Raw genomic sequence first — 14,025 nt, forward strand, 5'->3', positions numbered from 1 at the left:
CCAAAAGACTTCTGCATACACTGTTCATTTCATTACCTCAAACTGCAGTTCCAGGAAATAGATGCAGTAGTATCGTGAGCTTCCAAGCCCTGTGTTGGTTCAGCCAGTGCCGGTATATTGATGTGGTGTAGCTGTCAGCCTGGGGCAAAAATACTGGGAGGAATTTCAGTGGAATGTAGCTGTGTAAACCCTTGGAAAATCCCACTAGGTCCTAATCTACACCATAAGGATATTTTACATCTTACTCCTCATCCTTAGGAGACCTGATTCCTTTATGTTTCATTATTCATATAGATAAAAGGCTAAAGCTAAGAAAAAGAGTAATTTCTTCACTATTTCTGTGACTAAGGTGTAAGCAATGGCCTGAAAGGACAACAGTGGAGGTTCAAATTGGACAGTAAGAAGAACTTGCCATGAGCAGAGCACTCATACAGAGGCACTGGAATGGGTTACTTGGTGAGCTTATAGAGTTAGACAAGCATCTGTCTGGACTGATGTAGGCATAGTTGATCTTACCCGAGGCAAAGGAATGCACAAGATAAAGTCTTGTAGTCTTTCCTTTCAGCTCTCATTTTCTATGATTCTGTGATCCTGTTAGCCTCCGATTAGACGCACTTAGTAATGAGTTCACTTTCCTGTCCATTGACTTTGATGTGTTCTGCTGTGCAGACATGTTCCAACTTCTTCACTGGAATGTGAGGATAAACTGGAAAGTGGGTGCAAGTACAATGCATCCCAGAGGGAATTTAGAAGGGCATCACATGTGGTGGGGGATTGAGAAAAGTGTATGTTACACTTGATTAGGCACCCTGTGAATTTACCTATATAATTTTGAAGTTCGGTGGAGCCCGTGTGTCTCACTGCTGCCTTATCACATTAGTTCAGCTTTTTTCTAATAGACAGCAATGTCCTATACCTAGCAGCAGAGAATGCGGTTTCTTTCTCTCACAAGCCATCACTCCCTAGAGCTGCAGCAAGCTAAATCCCACTATCAGTGAAACCTTTGCAGTATCATTCAGTGGCAGAACAAACAGTACCCTCGAATATGTCAGGAAACGGGAATATATTCTTCCTATACCAACGGTTTATGGGAGAGTCTGTGTGTTGTCCTTTTTCAAATCAATATTTTGCGCCTGTATGACTTCTCTTCCAAAAGTCAGTAGTCACTCTCATACCAGAGTGGTTCTGTCTGTCTGGGACCAAAGCACAGCCCAGTTTCTGAAATCAATGCCCTTGTTACCTTCCTTATGTTTGTAACATGTCATCTACTCTGCTTGTTACAGACGGGCATGTGTCATCCGAGGCCAGGTTGTGGCAATCGATGGAACACCTTTGGTTGGAGTGAACGTCAGTTTCCTGCACCACAATGAGTATGGATACACCATCAGTCGACAGGATGGAAGGTCAGGCTTTCATATATGATCCTCCACTGGTTTAGGTTTGTGTTGTTATGGCCATCTACCAACTTCTGTTCATGTACAAAATTTTCATAGACATCACAGTTCACAGTGTGGCTTGAGGATGACATCTGGCCTTCTGGTCTGGGAGCACAGTTAATTGGAGCTCTCTGTAGCAAAAAGACAAAAGAAAAGAAAAAGAAATAAAACTGAACTGCAAGAAAATTGGTGACATTCAAACTCCTGGAGTCAAAATGTGCCAGGTCTGCTGTAACAGTACCTTCTTGACCTTGGAATATTATCACAAGTCAGGTTTTCCAGGAAATATCTTCCAGCATTTTGTTGTTGTTGTTAAGTGTGAATCATCCACACACTTTATTGAGGTGTCAATGAAGTGAAATCTTTTAGCTGACCATCTGAGACACACAAGGAAAACTGGGAACAAGAGTCTTTTCAAAGACAAATGGTTAAATTGTTGTTCCATAACCAGCCCTGACTTCCTCTTCTTCACCAGCCTTGCAGGTCTGAGTTCATTTCTCAATGACAGGTGAGATTTCAATATATTCTATATTGCGCTCCAGGGTTGGCCATCCATTTGCAATAGGGTCATGACTTGCTCCTGAACTTCAATTAAGCTGTTAAGAGCAGTTTGAGACTTCATCTTCCTTGGATGGATTGTGAATTACAGAAATCTGAAGCTGTCTTCCAGCAGGGAAAAAGGGGTGCAATTTGTCACTGTTTCCACAACTATGTTTTTTGTTTGGCTTTGCCAATTTATAAAAGTAAAGAGTGTGCATATTTATTTCACCTTAGTTTATTGACTTTCAAATCACACTACTGAAAGTTAGTAATTATCATTTCCTCCTTACGCTAGCCTGGATAAAGTTGTTGCATTAAAATATGCTACCTGTATTTTGCTGTGAATGTAATCGGTGTCATTTGGGAAATGTGATGAGATATGCATAATTAAGTCTGACTTCTTATCACAGTTTGTTACCATCAAAAACCTCCATAATAGATGCACTCAGTAATAAAGAGGGTGAAGTAGCTATTTACATATTACCTTGTGTTGCCTGACTGTGGATGTCAGAAATTCTGAAATTGAGACTGTACATCATGCCTTCTATGTCCCACTGTTCTGCAGCCCAGATGTGCCAAAGGTTCTTTGCAGTAGCTCCCAGAGGATCATCCTACTTGTGTTCAAGAGCTGACTCAGTTCTCAGTGCAATTAATCACCATCTTTCCCAAAAATTTCCTATCCTCTACAGGGAAGTCATGTGCTCAGTGTACTTACTCAACCTTTTCCTCCTGGTGCTTTTAGAAAAAGGGAAAAGGTTATGTTAATAGAGCTAAGGCCTAACAGGCTTTAAGCCTTTTTATTCTGAATGCTCTTCATGCATAGATGATGAGTGGCATCCTTTTTCTGGGATAGGATTTTTTTTCATATAAACCAAAGCAACTGGATTCACACTTTTATTAGTATTAATGCTAGTTGATAGAGGGGAGAGAGGCCCAGTAACAGAGAAATTCTGTGCCTTGGTGTTGATGCATACAGGGAGAAGGCACACAGAGGTAAAGCTTCTTTGTGGATACCAAGGTGATGCAAAGACTGTATGCTTGAATGATTTCCATACTAAATTAAAAGCTGTAATAACAAACATAAAGTTTTTGTTTGTGATGCATTGAAAGATGTGGTAATGTGATAAAAAAACAAAAATAAACAAAACAGTTTGTTTTCTCTTTTCCAGTTTTGACCTTGTGGCTGTTGGAGGAATCTCTGTCACTCTAGTTTTTGACAGATCTCCTTTTATATCTGAAAAAAGAACACTTTGGTTGCCTTGGAATAGATTTATCATTGTAGACAAAGTTGTAATGCAAAGAACAGAGTTGGATACACCATCTTGTGACATCAGTAGTTTTATCAGTCCAAATCCAATTGTACTTCCTTCCCCACTGACAGCATTTGGAGGTTCCTGTCCTGAAAGAGGAACTGTTATTCCAGAATTACAGGTAATGAAAACACTTCTAAATTAACAGTTTCTTCTCCTTGCAGAACCAGGTTTAGATAATATTCAAAGATGTTAAATAACTGCTGTAATGTCATTCACTTGGCAGAATAACACCAAGGCATGTCTATTTAGTACTGTTTAACAAGATTCTGTTGTCTTTATTCTTTCCTTACTTTTTAATATTTAAAGGTGCTTTATTTCTTACCTTCAAGTAGAAGGAAGTGCAGGATGCCAACATGAATTATTATTGAAACCGTGATTTGTTGATAATGATGCACAAAACCATTTCTAGCTACAGATGAACAGTACAACTTCCCAAGCATCAGTGTGAGACATGATGCTTTGAGCATTACTAGGGGTGTTTCATCCATTCAAAGCTTTATGTCAGATTCTTGGGTTTTATTACTTTCTTTCCACAGTAGAGCAATTTCAACATGATCTTTAGGACTTGATTTTTAATTTAAATTTTTGGGGTTTTTTCTCCCTGAAGTGTTTGAAGTAATTTCTAATTAATCTTGTAATTAACTGTTGTTTTACTTGGGACTTAAAAGAGGTTGTGAGAGTCGAACACACAACAAAACACAGCTTGGGTCATATCAATGCCCTTAATTTTTAGTATGTTGTTTGATAAGTTCGATTTTAAAGAATGAGACCACTTTTGGATTCTCTTTTAATTTCACCAAGAAAGCCTGAAAGATACTTGGGAGGGTGCCTGTAGCCTTATAAAAGTGTTGCTACTTTATTCTACATGTGAGAGACCTCTGCTTGAACTGAATTATGTCTAAACAACTCCATAACTATTACCATATTTCATCCAATTGATGGTTAGAGCATCGCTTCACAGAATGTAGTATGTGAAACTAATGAACATAAATTAAGAATAACTGCTGCACACCGGTAAAAAAACGACTGGTTCACAGTGCTCCTCATGAGGTATGCCTAGGTGGTCTTTGAACATCAGGGTACTCAAAGATGCAGTCTAGTACTCAGAAACCACTCCCAGATCACTCCCAGATTCTTTCCTTTTTTTTTTTTTTTTTTTTTTTTTTGGCATTGGAGGTTTCTTAGAGTGTTGAGTTTCATTGTATGGTTCTGGGAATGGAGCAAAAATTAACTGAGAATAATAGGAGAAAAGGTTATATTAGCATGTATTAATGCATGAATATTTCTTCCTGCTTTTCTATTAAAAAATGAAAAGGAATGTCAGATGTATAACAGAGAGGACAGCTGGGATGTCAGCAGGAAAGAAGGGGAACACTGCAAATCAGGAACAATAAAAGGAGCAGGATTTCCCTGACAGCACTACATTTCATATGTTGAAATGACAAGTGCTGGCAGGCCTCCAGCTGTACTGCAGCAATGCTCTGACAGTGATACTGTTGCAGTCTGTAAATAAAATTGGTTGAAAGTGAAGTAATCTATTGTTAAATAAGGAAAATTTAAAAACTGGAAAATATAAACAAAACAGTTTGTCTTTTTCCAAGCATGATGAATTTAACATTGTGACAGGTCGATTCATTAGTACAGAAATGCACTAACATCATTAATCTTGTTAACCACAGTCTAGTTTTCAGGTGGCTTTTGAGTGACTGTGGTAGCATCCTCCAAGGAGTCAGTCTTGTCTCTTGCCCACTCTTCCTCACAGTCTGTCCCAGAACAGCTCTTTTATCCCAGGAGCTAAATCCCTTTTTGTTGCTCCAAGCCCCACATGATTCAAGAGGTCAAGGCCAAATTTCTTTTTTCCCCTGACAAGCTCAGAGCCTTTGCAGTTCTTCCAGTTGCTGAGGGCCCATCTCCATTGCAGTGGGAATTGATATCACCTCACAGTGGGCATATCCAAGCTTGCTTTAATCCAAGTGGTTCAGACAGCAGCTCTGACAGCAGGGCCCTGGGATTTGAGTTCATTGCACTCCCTGGGGGCTTACCTGTGAGCGAGATGACTCTGATGCTCAGGCTGTTTCATCCTCACTGCTGTGTGTCCCCAGTTAGCTTGCTAGGTTCCTAATGCTGCTCCTTCATACACCATGACCCTTCTTGCTGAAGCTTGGCCTAGCTCCACAAATGGTTTAGCAGGAAGGTCTTTCTCCTTTCTTAACACTCCCCAAGTTAAAATTACTGTCTCCAAATCAGGATAGTATCTTAACTTCACAATGTACACGATAGAAGGTGTATGTATATTTTAAAAAAATTTTAATTATACTCCAGCTAAGAGCACTTGATAAGTAAACCAAGTAATAAAGACAAGGTGAAGCTGTACAGCTTATATGTAAGAATATGTGCACAGATGCAGAATTTGCTCCTCAGTAGATACCAGTAAAGCATCAGAGGAAGAGGCTGTTTATCAGACAGACAGCCTGCCATCCAGTAAGTTGACCAAGCAGTGTCTGATGTTGGACATTTTGTCATGTGCCTGACTACTGCATTGCTGAAATAAACCAGTTGTTTCAGTGGTGCTGTGTTCACATCATAATTGTGAAAGGTAAAATGATTACCTGCTCTCACTATTATAATTTTGCATTTTTCATGGCTATGGATATAACGATGTGTTTATTTCCAAGGTGGTCCAAGAGGAAATCACGATTCCTTCAAGTTTTGTGAAGCTGAGTTATCTCAGTAGTCGGACACCAGGGTATAAAACTTTGCTGCGCATTATTTTGACACACACAACCATCCCTTCTGGAATGGCAAAAGTCCATCTCATAGTTGCTGTTGAAGGACGTCTGCTTCAGAAATGGTTTCCTGCTGCAGCCAATTTGGTGTATACATTTGCCTGGAATAAGACAGATATATATGGACAGAAGGTTTCTGGTCTGGCTGAGGCAATGGGTATGTAGAATCATATTGATGTAAGCAGAAGCATTCACATACATCAAGCCAGGAAAATATGGCAAATAAATTTTGTTGCTGCTCCTACATTCTTTTAAATCAAATGCCTCTTTAGCTAAAGTCACTGAAGTGACTTGTATGATATCCCAAAAACATTTATTTTGTTGTTCTTCCAATGTCATCTTTCTAATTTAATCAATTTGAAAATTCCCTTTTCCCTCAGAGAATGGTTGTGTACTAACAGCATTATATTCAGCTGTCTCTGTTTTTGAATGTTACTTTGAATATGACCTTTGGTGTGTCATTGTTTCTGTCATTTTTTGGATGTGACATTTAAAATGTCATTTCCACTTAGGGTTTGCAAAATTCTAACTTTTGGGCATCCTTTCTTACTACATTTCATGTCTCTTAACAGTTAAAACTAATTGATTTGTTGTTTAAAGATGTTTATCCAAGAATCATTGTGTCTCATAGGCTTTGTTCAGCAAGTAGCACAGGCCATTATGAGAATTGCTACAGAAGTGCTGTCTGTGCAAACACATTTTATTTAGCCAGCATTTTTTTCATTAATTTCATTATTTGTGGTTTTTTAAGGGCTTTCTATTTTTTTAATTTAATTTGATGTTATCTTGTTCAATGGACTAATAGATGCTTTGTATTAGAATTACTTACTTTACAAGCAAAGCTTAGTATTGTGAATCACAACCCCATTCACTTCTGTAGCAGTTCTGTTTGTTTTTTATGTCAGGGCAATTATAACCAGAAGCACTGGGAGATCAGGCTGTAAGGCAAGAGTGGCAGGGGTGACAGAGCTGTGTTCCCTCACAAGGAATATGCTTCATTCCATGTATGAAAATGCTGTTCTGAGGGGCAGCCAGGAGCTTCCTTCAGGATCTGTTGTGTTGTCCATGTAGGCAGAGTGCCTGCAGAGTGGCCTGTGCAGGGCCAAAAGGTGCCAGCCAGGCTCTGCAGCTCCTGGGGCCTCTGGTGCGTGATGGTGTTACTGTGTGCACCAGACAGGTGGGCTGGGAGGCAGCTCTGGGGAGGCAATGGGGAAAAGGAGGATTGTAGCATTTTCCTTTTCAACTCTTCCCTAAGAGTACTGCAGGCATAGACAGACAGGGATGTCTGTGATGGGTTATGAGACCAAACTGTGGAATATGATTACACAATGCAATACACAAAGGACAAGGTCAGACAAAGCTTTTCCCAGAACTGTGTTCCTGCTGTCTCCTTGAACACACACAACATGGGCTGCTGCCTGCAGGGACATTCCCACATTCTCTCCTTACCCATGGGCCACCACTCACATACATTTGATCATGAAATGAGCCAGATCAAGAGCAAATTCAGCTGAAAACTGAAGCAACCAAGGAATAAGCGATACATTTTTGGCTTCATTAGTTTCCTGATCTGCTATGAATGCTCATACAGAAGCTCAGGTCTTCTCATTCCAACTGTAGCTCACACATTGCATTAGCCTAAAGGAGTCCAACCTCCAACCTTGGGTGCAAGGTCTCCAGAACTGCTGCATCTTCTCTCCTATCTGAAACTGATCTTCCAGTTCTGGCTCACATCTCCAGAATAGTGGGCAACTTTTTGCTGGGGTCAGTCAGGTGCTGGCACTGACACCAAGATTTTGAACATCCTGGTGTGGTGTGTGGCAAGGAGCAGCAGTGCCCTTCTCAGCCACTTGAGATACAGGAGGCCCTGTGAGGGAGTAGATCCAGCCTTGACCCATTGCTGATGTTTGTTTTTTCAATGAGGGAAGGTATCAAGTGAGTTGTTGACACATATTTGTGCAAATCTAGAAATAATAAAATATTCCAGCTTGCCCTTTGGCACTCCCATGGATGATCAGGCAGGACCAGGTGGGTCACAGGTGCCACCTGGGGCTTTCCTCAGCTTGGCTATGTGTGCCCTGTGTCCAGAGGCTGTCACTGTCTCATGTTTGAGAGGGAACAGTTGACTATGCTGCTCCCACTGCATCATTTAAGAGTCCTGTAATGATGATGAAGTCCAGTACATACCCAGACTTTAAAACATTTTAATTCAAACACATAGCATCTCATTAAAGGATACTGTAGTTAGTTTTCCAAATTAGGAGCAGATGAGCTTCATGTGTTTAAATATGAATAAAGCTTACACAATAGCACTGGATAACAACATTTAAATAATTTAATTGGTGCTTCATTTTTTTTGTTTTCCTTAAAAGTTTAGGTTAATTGTGCTTCTTTCAAAATAGGAGCAAAAATCTTGATACTTTAAGTGCATTACTAGCATGCTTTGTTAGATTCCAATAAAGCTTTATTTAAATTGACACAGTGGTTACTCAGGGACCTTTATCTGCATCCATTATTTGAATTTTTGTCAAAATAATTTCTTCTGCCAGTATATTACCAATATTTAATAGTGCATTCTGTTCGGTATTCATTTTAATTAAATTAGATTGGAGCAGGTTGAAGTCCTGGAACTCAGGACTATAACCATCTGCTTTTGGTTTTCTAAATACTATAAACATCTATATTTTTCTTCAGGGTTATTGACAGCACTGATCACATAACCAGTTACAGAAAACAAGACTTTCTGAGCATATTTCCACATGCAAATGGTTCTGTTTAATCTTGTTGGAGAAATGTTTGCTGGCATGTGTCCAGTCCCCAAGCTCCTCACAAGAGGCCATTTTCTTGGAGTAACAGCTGAGATGACAAAGCAGCATTTTTTGTTCTGAATAAATCAGCATCATGTGGATGTTGACACAAAAGCTTGGTGGTAAAGTCTATGTCCCCTTGTAATCTAACACAAGAGAAGGATTTCAGTCAATTACTCAATGAATGCTCCTGTGTAACTCCATACAGATTCCTGCAAGCCCCTGCATCCCACACAGCAGCACTGAGGGGTCTGCAAGGATGGACCCTCTTGGGGGTGTGCGTAAACGAGCTCTCCAACAGCCCTACCTGGTGCTGTGGTTGATTGTTCAAAGAAAGTGGATGCAGATAAGTACAAATATTTCAGGGGAGGTTGAAATAGAGTTTACTGTCCTGGTTAATTGTGTCTTTTATTTCTTGCCTGGTTTTTGGCAACAGCCCTTAAGCTGTATGTCTGGCACTGATTATTCTTCTCAATAGCTGCATGAAAAGAATTGGATTTTGATACAGATGGTCAATAGATCTTTTGAAATCTATTTTGAGACTGCAAGGAGCAGTACTTGCTGACTCTTAAAGTCTAAAACCATAGTTGCTGAAGTTCACGTTCATACAATGAAATCTCAGTCACCTCAAAAAAGTGCTATAAATTAATTGGATCAGAAAGTAACACCCCACAATGAGGGTAAGCTGACAGATTTTAATTTCACTTACAAAATTACATTTCTCAAAACCTGCACCTAACAAAATACGATTATACCAGTATTATGCTTTGCCTTGATCACTTTGCATGCAAAATGACTGATGGGAAATTTTCATGAGTATAACACCAGGATTTCCAGTTAGATGGATTGAGAAACCCTGCTTTAAGATCACACAGATATTTCTTTTGGCAGCACAGAACATAGGTGTCTTTGATAAATATGGGTAAATTTGCATAGAAACTTGGTTGTAGACACACATAAAATGAGTGTGTGTCCATATGTCTCTTGCTGATGAGAGGGGACAAAAAGACATCTATGCACAGTAACTGTGAGAGCAGGGAACAGTGAACTTCTAAGAAAGGGGATGATAACCTCTGGAGAGTATTTGGCAGCTCAGAAACATCACCTGTAGGCAGGGAAAACTGAGGCTTTACAGAGTTAGCTCCAGCCCTGGTAAAGATGCACCAGCAGATCCATGAGCATGGATTCCAGGTGCTGTAAATTGTTATGCCTCCCTTGCTCAGCTCTCAGCACGCTCCCTCCCAGCATCTGATACCTGTCCTGTGGGTCCCCAACAGGTCACTGAGCAAGGCTGGGGGGCTGTGTTAAAGGGCACACACAGCTGGCCCAGGATTGAACACGTTAAACGCATGACTGGAGGAAAGATGTTAATGTGTAGGTGGGAAATCTGAGGTTGCTTCATAGGAAAAATCCGCCTTTTTTTCTTCTCTCTGCATTAACACCTAGAAAATAGTGTGCTCGATTACTGAACCCTTCTGACTCATCCCAGCACAGGATGTGGCTATTCTGGAAATTCTGTGCCCTTTCTTGGGCACTCAGCTCAGGGTGGTACCCAGAAGCTTTGCTGGTGCTGGTTGTAAGAGCTCCTGTAACAGAATTGCACAAAGTGGCTGCTGGACCCTCAAACTGAAACCTGTAATGTTTGAAACATACAGTATTTATAGTACTTAAGGAGATGTGGTTTTTACAAGTCAGAGTTTAGCTGCAAAAACAGGTTCTTTCTGCTAAAATGGTGAAGCAGCTCTAGAGCTGTTACTGTAAGGAACAGCTTTCAGTTTGCCATAAAACATTTATCTTACAAACACAAATATTCCCTGTTAGATCTGGTCAAAATATTTTGATTGTATACCATAATGGAATTTAGGTGGTATTTAAATTATGTATGTTTTAAGTGAAATATACCTAAAGCTGTTACATAGAAAAAGTGGAAAGAAACTATTAAAAATGTTTATTTTTTTTTAAATTTTGTATCTTAAAATATTTTTTTAAACATTGTTGAATTATTTCAATATTTCCTAGGTCACATTATGGAATTTGGTGTCAAAAAATATTCTTCCTTTATGAATGAGTTTCACTGAAATCTAGTAAACTTAGAGATAAATAATTTTTTGAAAGGTTGGTATATTAGACATATCAAAAATTTTGAAGTTTTGTTTTGTTTTATGGAAGTACTAAAGGAAAAGGCTTTTTAATTAATTTGAGTTCCCAAGACTCACCATCCTTAGGGAAATTCAAGATCTGTCATCAGATATTTTGGTAATGAGCAAGCCTATTGAGATAAATGTGTAACTCTAGAAATGTTCAGCTTGTCAATCCATTTCTGCCTAATTATAATTTTTACAGTCAGCAAACAAATAAAAACCAATTTGTTTTAGCATGGATTCTTTACTATTTAAGCTGTTATTCAGGTAATTAGAAAAAATGCAATAAACAATCAAGTCAGGAGTCATTGGAAGAGATTTATAATCTTATTAAATCCATAACTGATACCACAGACAATCTTCTGCTTTGAAGCAGTAGTAACTATAGCTGTAATAATTTACTAATCTCTTAAAACCCTTTTTTCAAAAAATACCATACAACAATAGCAATCAGGCAGAGGAAAATTAGTGGCATCATTACTTGACAGATGAATATCAAAACCTAGAATGAAAAACTGCCTAGCAGTTTACAGAGAAAAAGGTAGACTGAGAGATGTTTAATTATTTGTTTGCAGTGTCAGTGGGATATGAATATGAAACATGTCCTGATTTTATTCTGTGGGAGAAGAGAACTGTAATCCTTCAAGGCTTTGAAATGGATGCTTCAAATCTGGGTGGCTGGTCTATAAACAAACACCATGTATTAAATCCACAAAGTGGTAAGTCGCTCCTTTATTTACTGCCCACGCTGAAGGAGAATACAAATTTTAAAGGAATTAATTGTTCAGATTTTAAGTGTTACACTTCCTAATGTGTAATCCTCTGTGAATGTGCACCCTCATTTATTGAGAGCTGAACTGTAAATGCCATCTGAAAGAATATTTTTAATGTTCTGGCTGCTGGGGTTTAGACATTAATATCACCGACTCTTGCGATCGCTAACACATTGTGGTCATTCAAATGGGAAAAGGGCAAACTAATTTGGGTTCATTCTTACACAGCTGGTATAGAAGTGCCACATTTCGGGTCAGCCTGTAGTGTGTTACATTCTCAGTGAAGTGTCTACGCCCCTAATTCATCCTATGACTGCTGTCATTTTGTAGCAACACAGCCCCAGGCAGACAAACCCTGTGTGATCACAGACCAGTGATGATGATCACTTCCAAACCCACACTGCCAGTCCGGTGTGCAGCAGCTTTTATGGCTGCCCACTCTGTGGAGAAGCACAGTAAGTCACTCCTCAGTACAAGCAATCCAGCACATTTCAAAGCATTAGTAAAAAAACTGTAAATGCTTTTGGTGTCATAGCATTAACCCAGCAGAAATATTCTTCAAGCATGGAGGCTTGAATATTTTTTCCCCTTTGTATTTTCCCAGTTTTACACCTGGGGGGGTTTCTTTTCCTCCATGAACCTCTATGATCAGGTAGTAGTGGGACTAAATTATTAAAACAATACTAGTAGATAAATTATGGTAACTATATATGGTTTTGCCAATAAACAGATACCTCATTGCCCAGAAGAGAAACTTGAGGTCAGATTTTAACACTTAGAAGTCAACAGAGTATTGGATTCAGTAAAGTTCTCTCAATTTGCTCTAGCTGATAGTCAGTCCAATAAAATCTATTTCCATCTGCAAACTTCTGTTGATGAAGATTCATGCACAGATGTATGGCTCTCAAATTTTACAAGTTCTGTTGCTGAATGCACAGCTACAGTATTAATATTCCAAATACAAAAGGTCAGATTTAGTTTGTAAATTATTTGGATTTCTCTTTTGATTTAAAATAGTTTGACATTTTAAACAGCAGTTCTTTCATTCCCTGTCTTATTTGTTTGTATAGATTGTCCATTTTAAATGCCAGCTATTGACATTTAACAAAGAGAAATCTGACCTCAGTCAGCTGAGCCCCAACTGTGAGTCCCATAGTCTGCTCCTTAGTGCCAATTTACCACTTGCATAGCTAATTTCAAGACTAAATTGCTGGCAGTAACTCCAATTTATACAGCTACCTGATAACAGCAGTGGTTACTACTACAGTTCACCCCATAGGCACTAACATGTTCTGAGATTTTGTAAAGTACACAATTGTAATCCAAGCAGGGCTAAACCATTGCTCTCCTGAGCACAAGGTATGTGGTGACAAATTGCTTCCTGTCTCCATCCCAGCTGTGTGGCTCAGAATGCCAGGGGGCACTGATCTGTCAGCCTCCAGCCACCTCCTCTCAAATCAGCTGTGCCATGCCCACTGCCATGGATGGGGAATGTGCAGCTTCTCACACCTGCTCCCCTTCCTCACGTGCTCCTGCTCTGCTGGACATGATCATGGCTGAAGTCAGGGAAAGCTGCCAAACATCTCCACCCATCACTTGAAGAGACACAGGAGAAAAGAGAGAGCATAAACACGTCTGATTTGAAATCCAGGGTCTCTTCTGTTTGCAGTTGGCATGTCAGAGCATCTCCAGCGAGGTGACAAAGCCCAGGCTCAGGGATGTGTCAGGGGTTCCTCAGAACTATTTCAGGCTTTGGGCACCCATAGCTGGCTCGTGTACACCTAGAAAAGCAGCTAAGGGCAGAAAAACAATTACTGTAACAAAGCTGGTGCACACCTACCAGAGCAGCCTGTAGGTTCATATTAAAGCAACAAAACAAAATAATGACCAGTGGTAACCAAAAAGATAACCATAAAGTGTGCTTCTGGTCTTATCTAGAAACAAGTGAACTGCACTTCTATTTCAGATATATAATGTGGGCTTTAAATAAGAATATGATTCAAACTAGAATTACATATTTCAGACTTAATCTCCATGCCACCATGACTGATATGAAAAGCACTGAGTAGCCTTCTTGACTATGAATATATTAAGATTTTTCACATTTAATTAAAGCATCTCCTCTGTATGTATGAAGAACTGCTCTTTTTAGAAGGATAAAACTTTTATGATTTTGGATCACTGCCACTGGATTAACTGCAGAAACATCATTGGAATATAACATTTTCT

General features: G+C 39.4%; 1 protein-coding gene across 8 annotated transcripts in view; it reads left to right on the top strand.

The window, feature by feature from the left end:
• Positions 1-14,025, top strand: part of TENM1 (teneurin transmembrane protein 1) — a 353,764-nt gene that overhangs the window by 274,281 nt on the left and 65,458 nt on the right. For all 8 annotated transcript variants that reach the window (XM_086850669.1, XM_086850668.1, XM_086850671.1 and 5 more), the window contains 4 exons: positions 1,284-1,403; positions 3,146-3,407; positions 5,965-6,232; positions 11,599-11,742. In XM_086850669.1, coding sequence (XP_086706795.1) covers positions 1,284-1,403; positions 3,146-3,407; positions 5,965-6,232; positions 11,599-11,742 — 794 coding nt within the window. The remainder of the gene's footprint in view (positions 1-1,283; positions 1,404-3,145; positions 3,408-5,964; positions 6,233-11,598; positions 11,743-14,025) is intronic.

The sequence above is a fragment of the Cyanistes caeruleus genome, chromosome 14, assembly GCF_971803275.1.
Source record: "Cyanistes caeruleus chromosome 14, bCyaCae1.hap1.1, whole genome shotgun sequence".
Taxonomy (NCBI): domain Eukaryota; kingdom Metazoa; phylum Chordata; class Aves; order Passeriformes; family Paridae; genus Cyanistes; species Cyanistes caeruleus.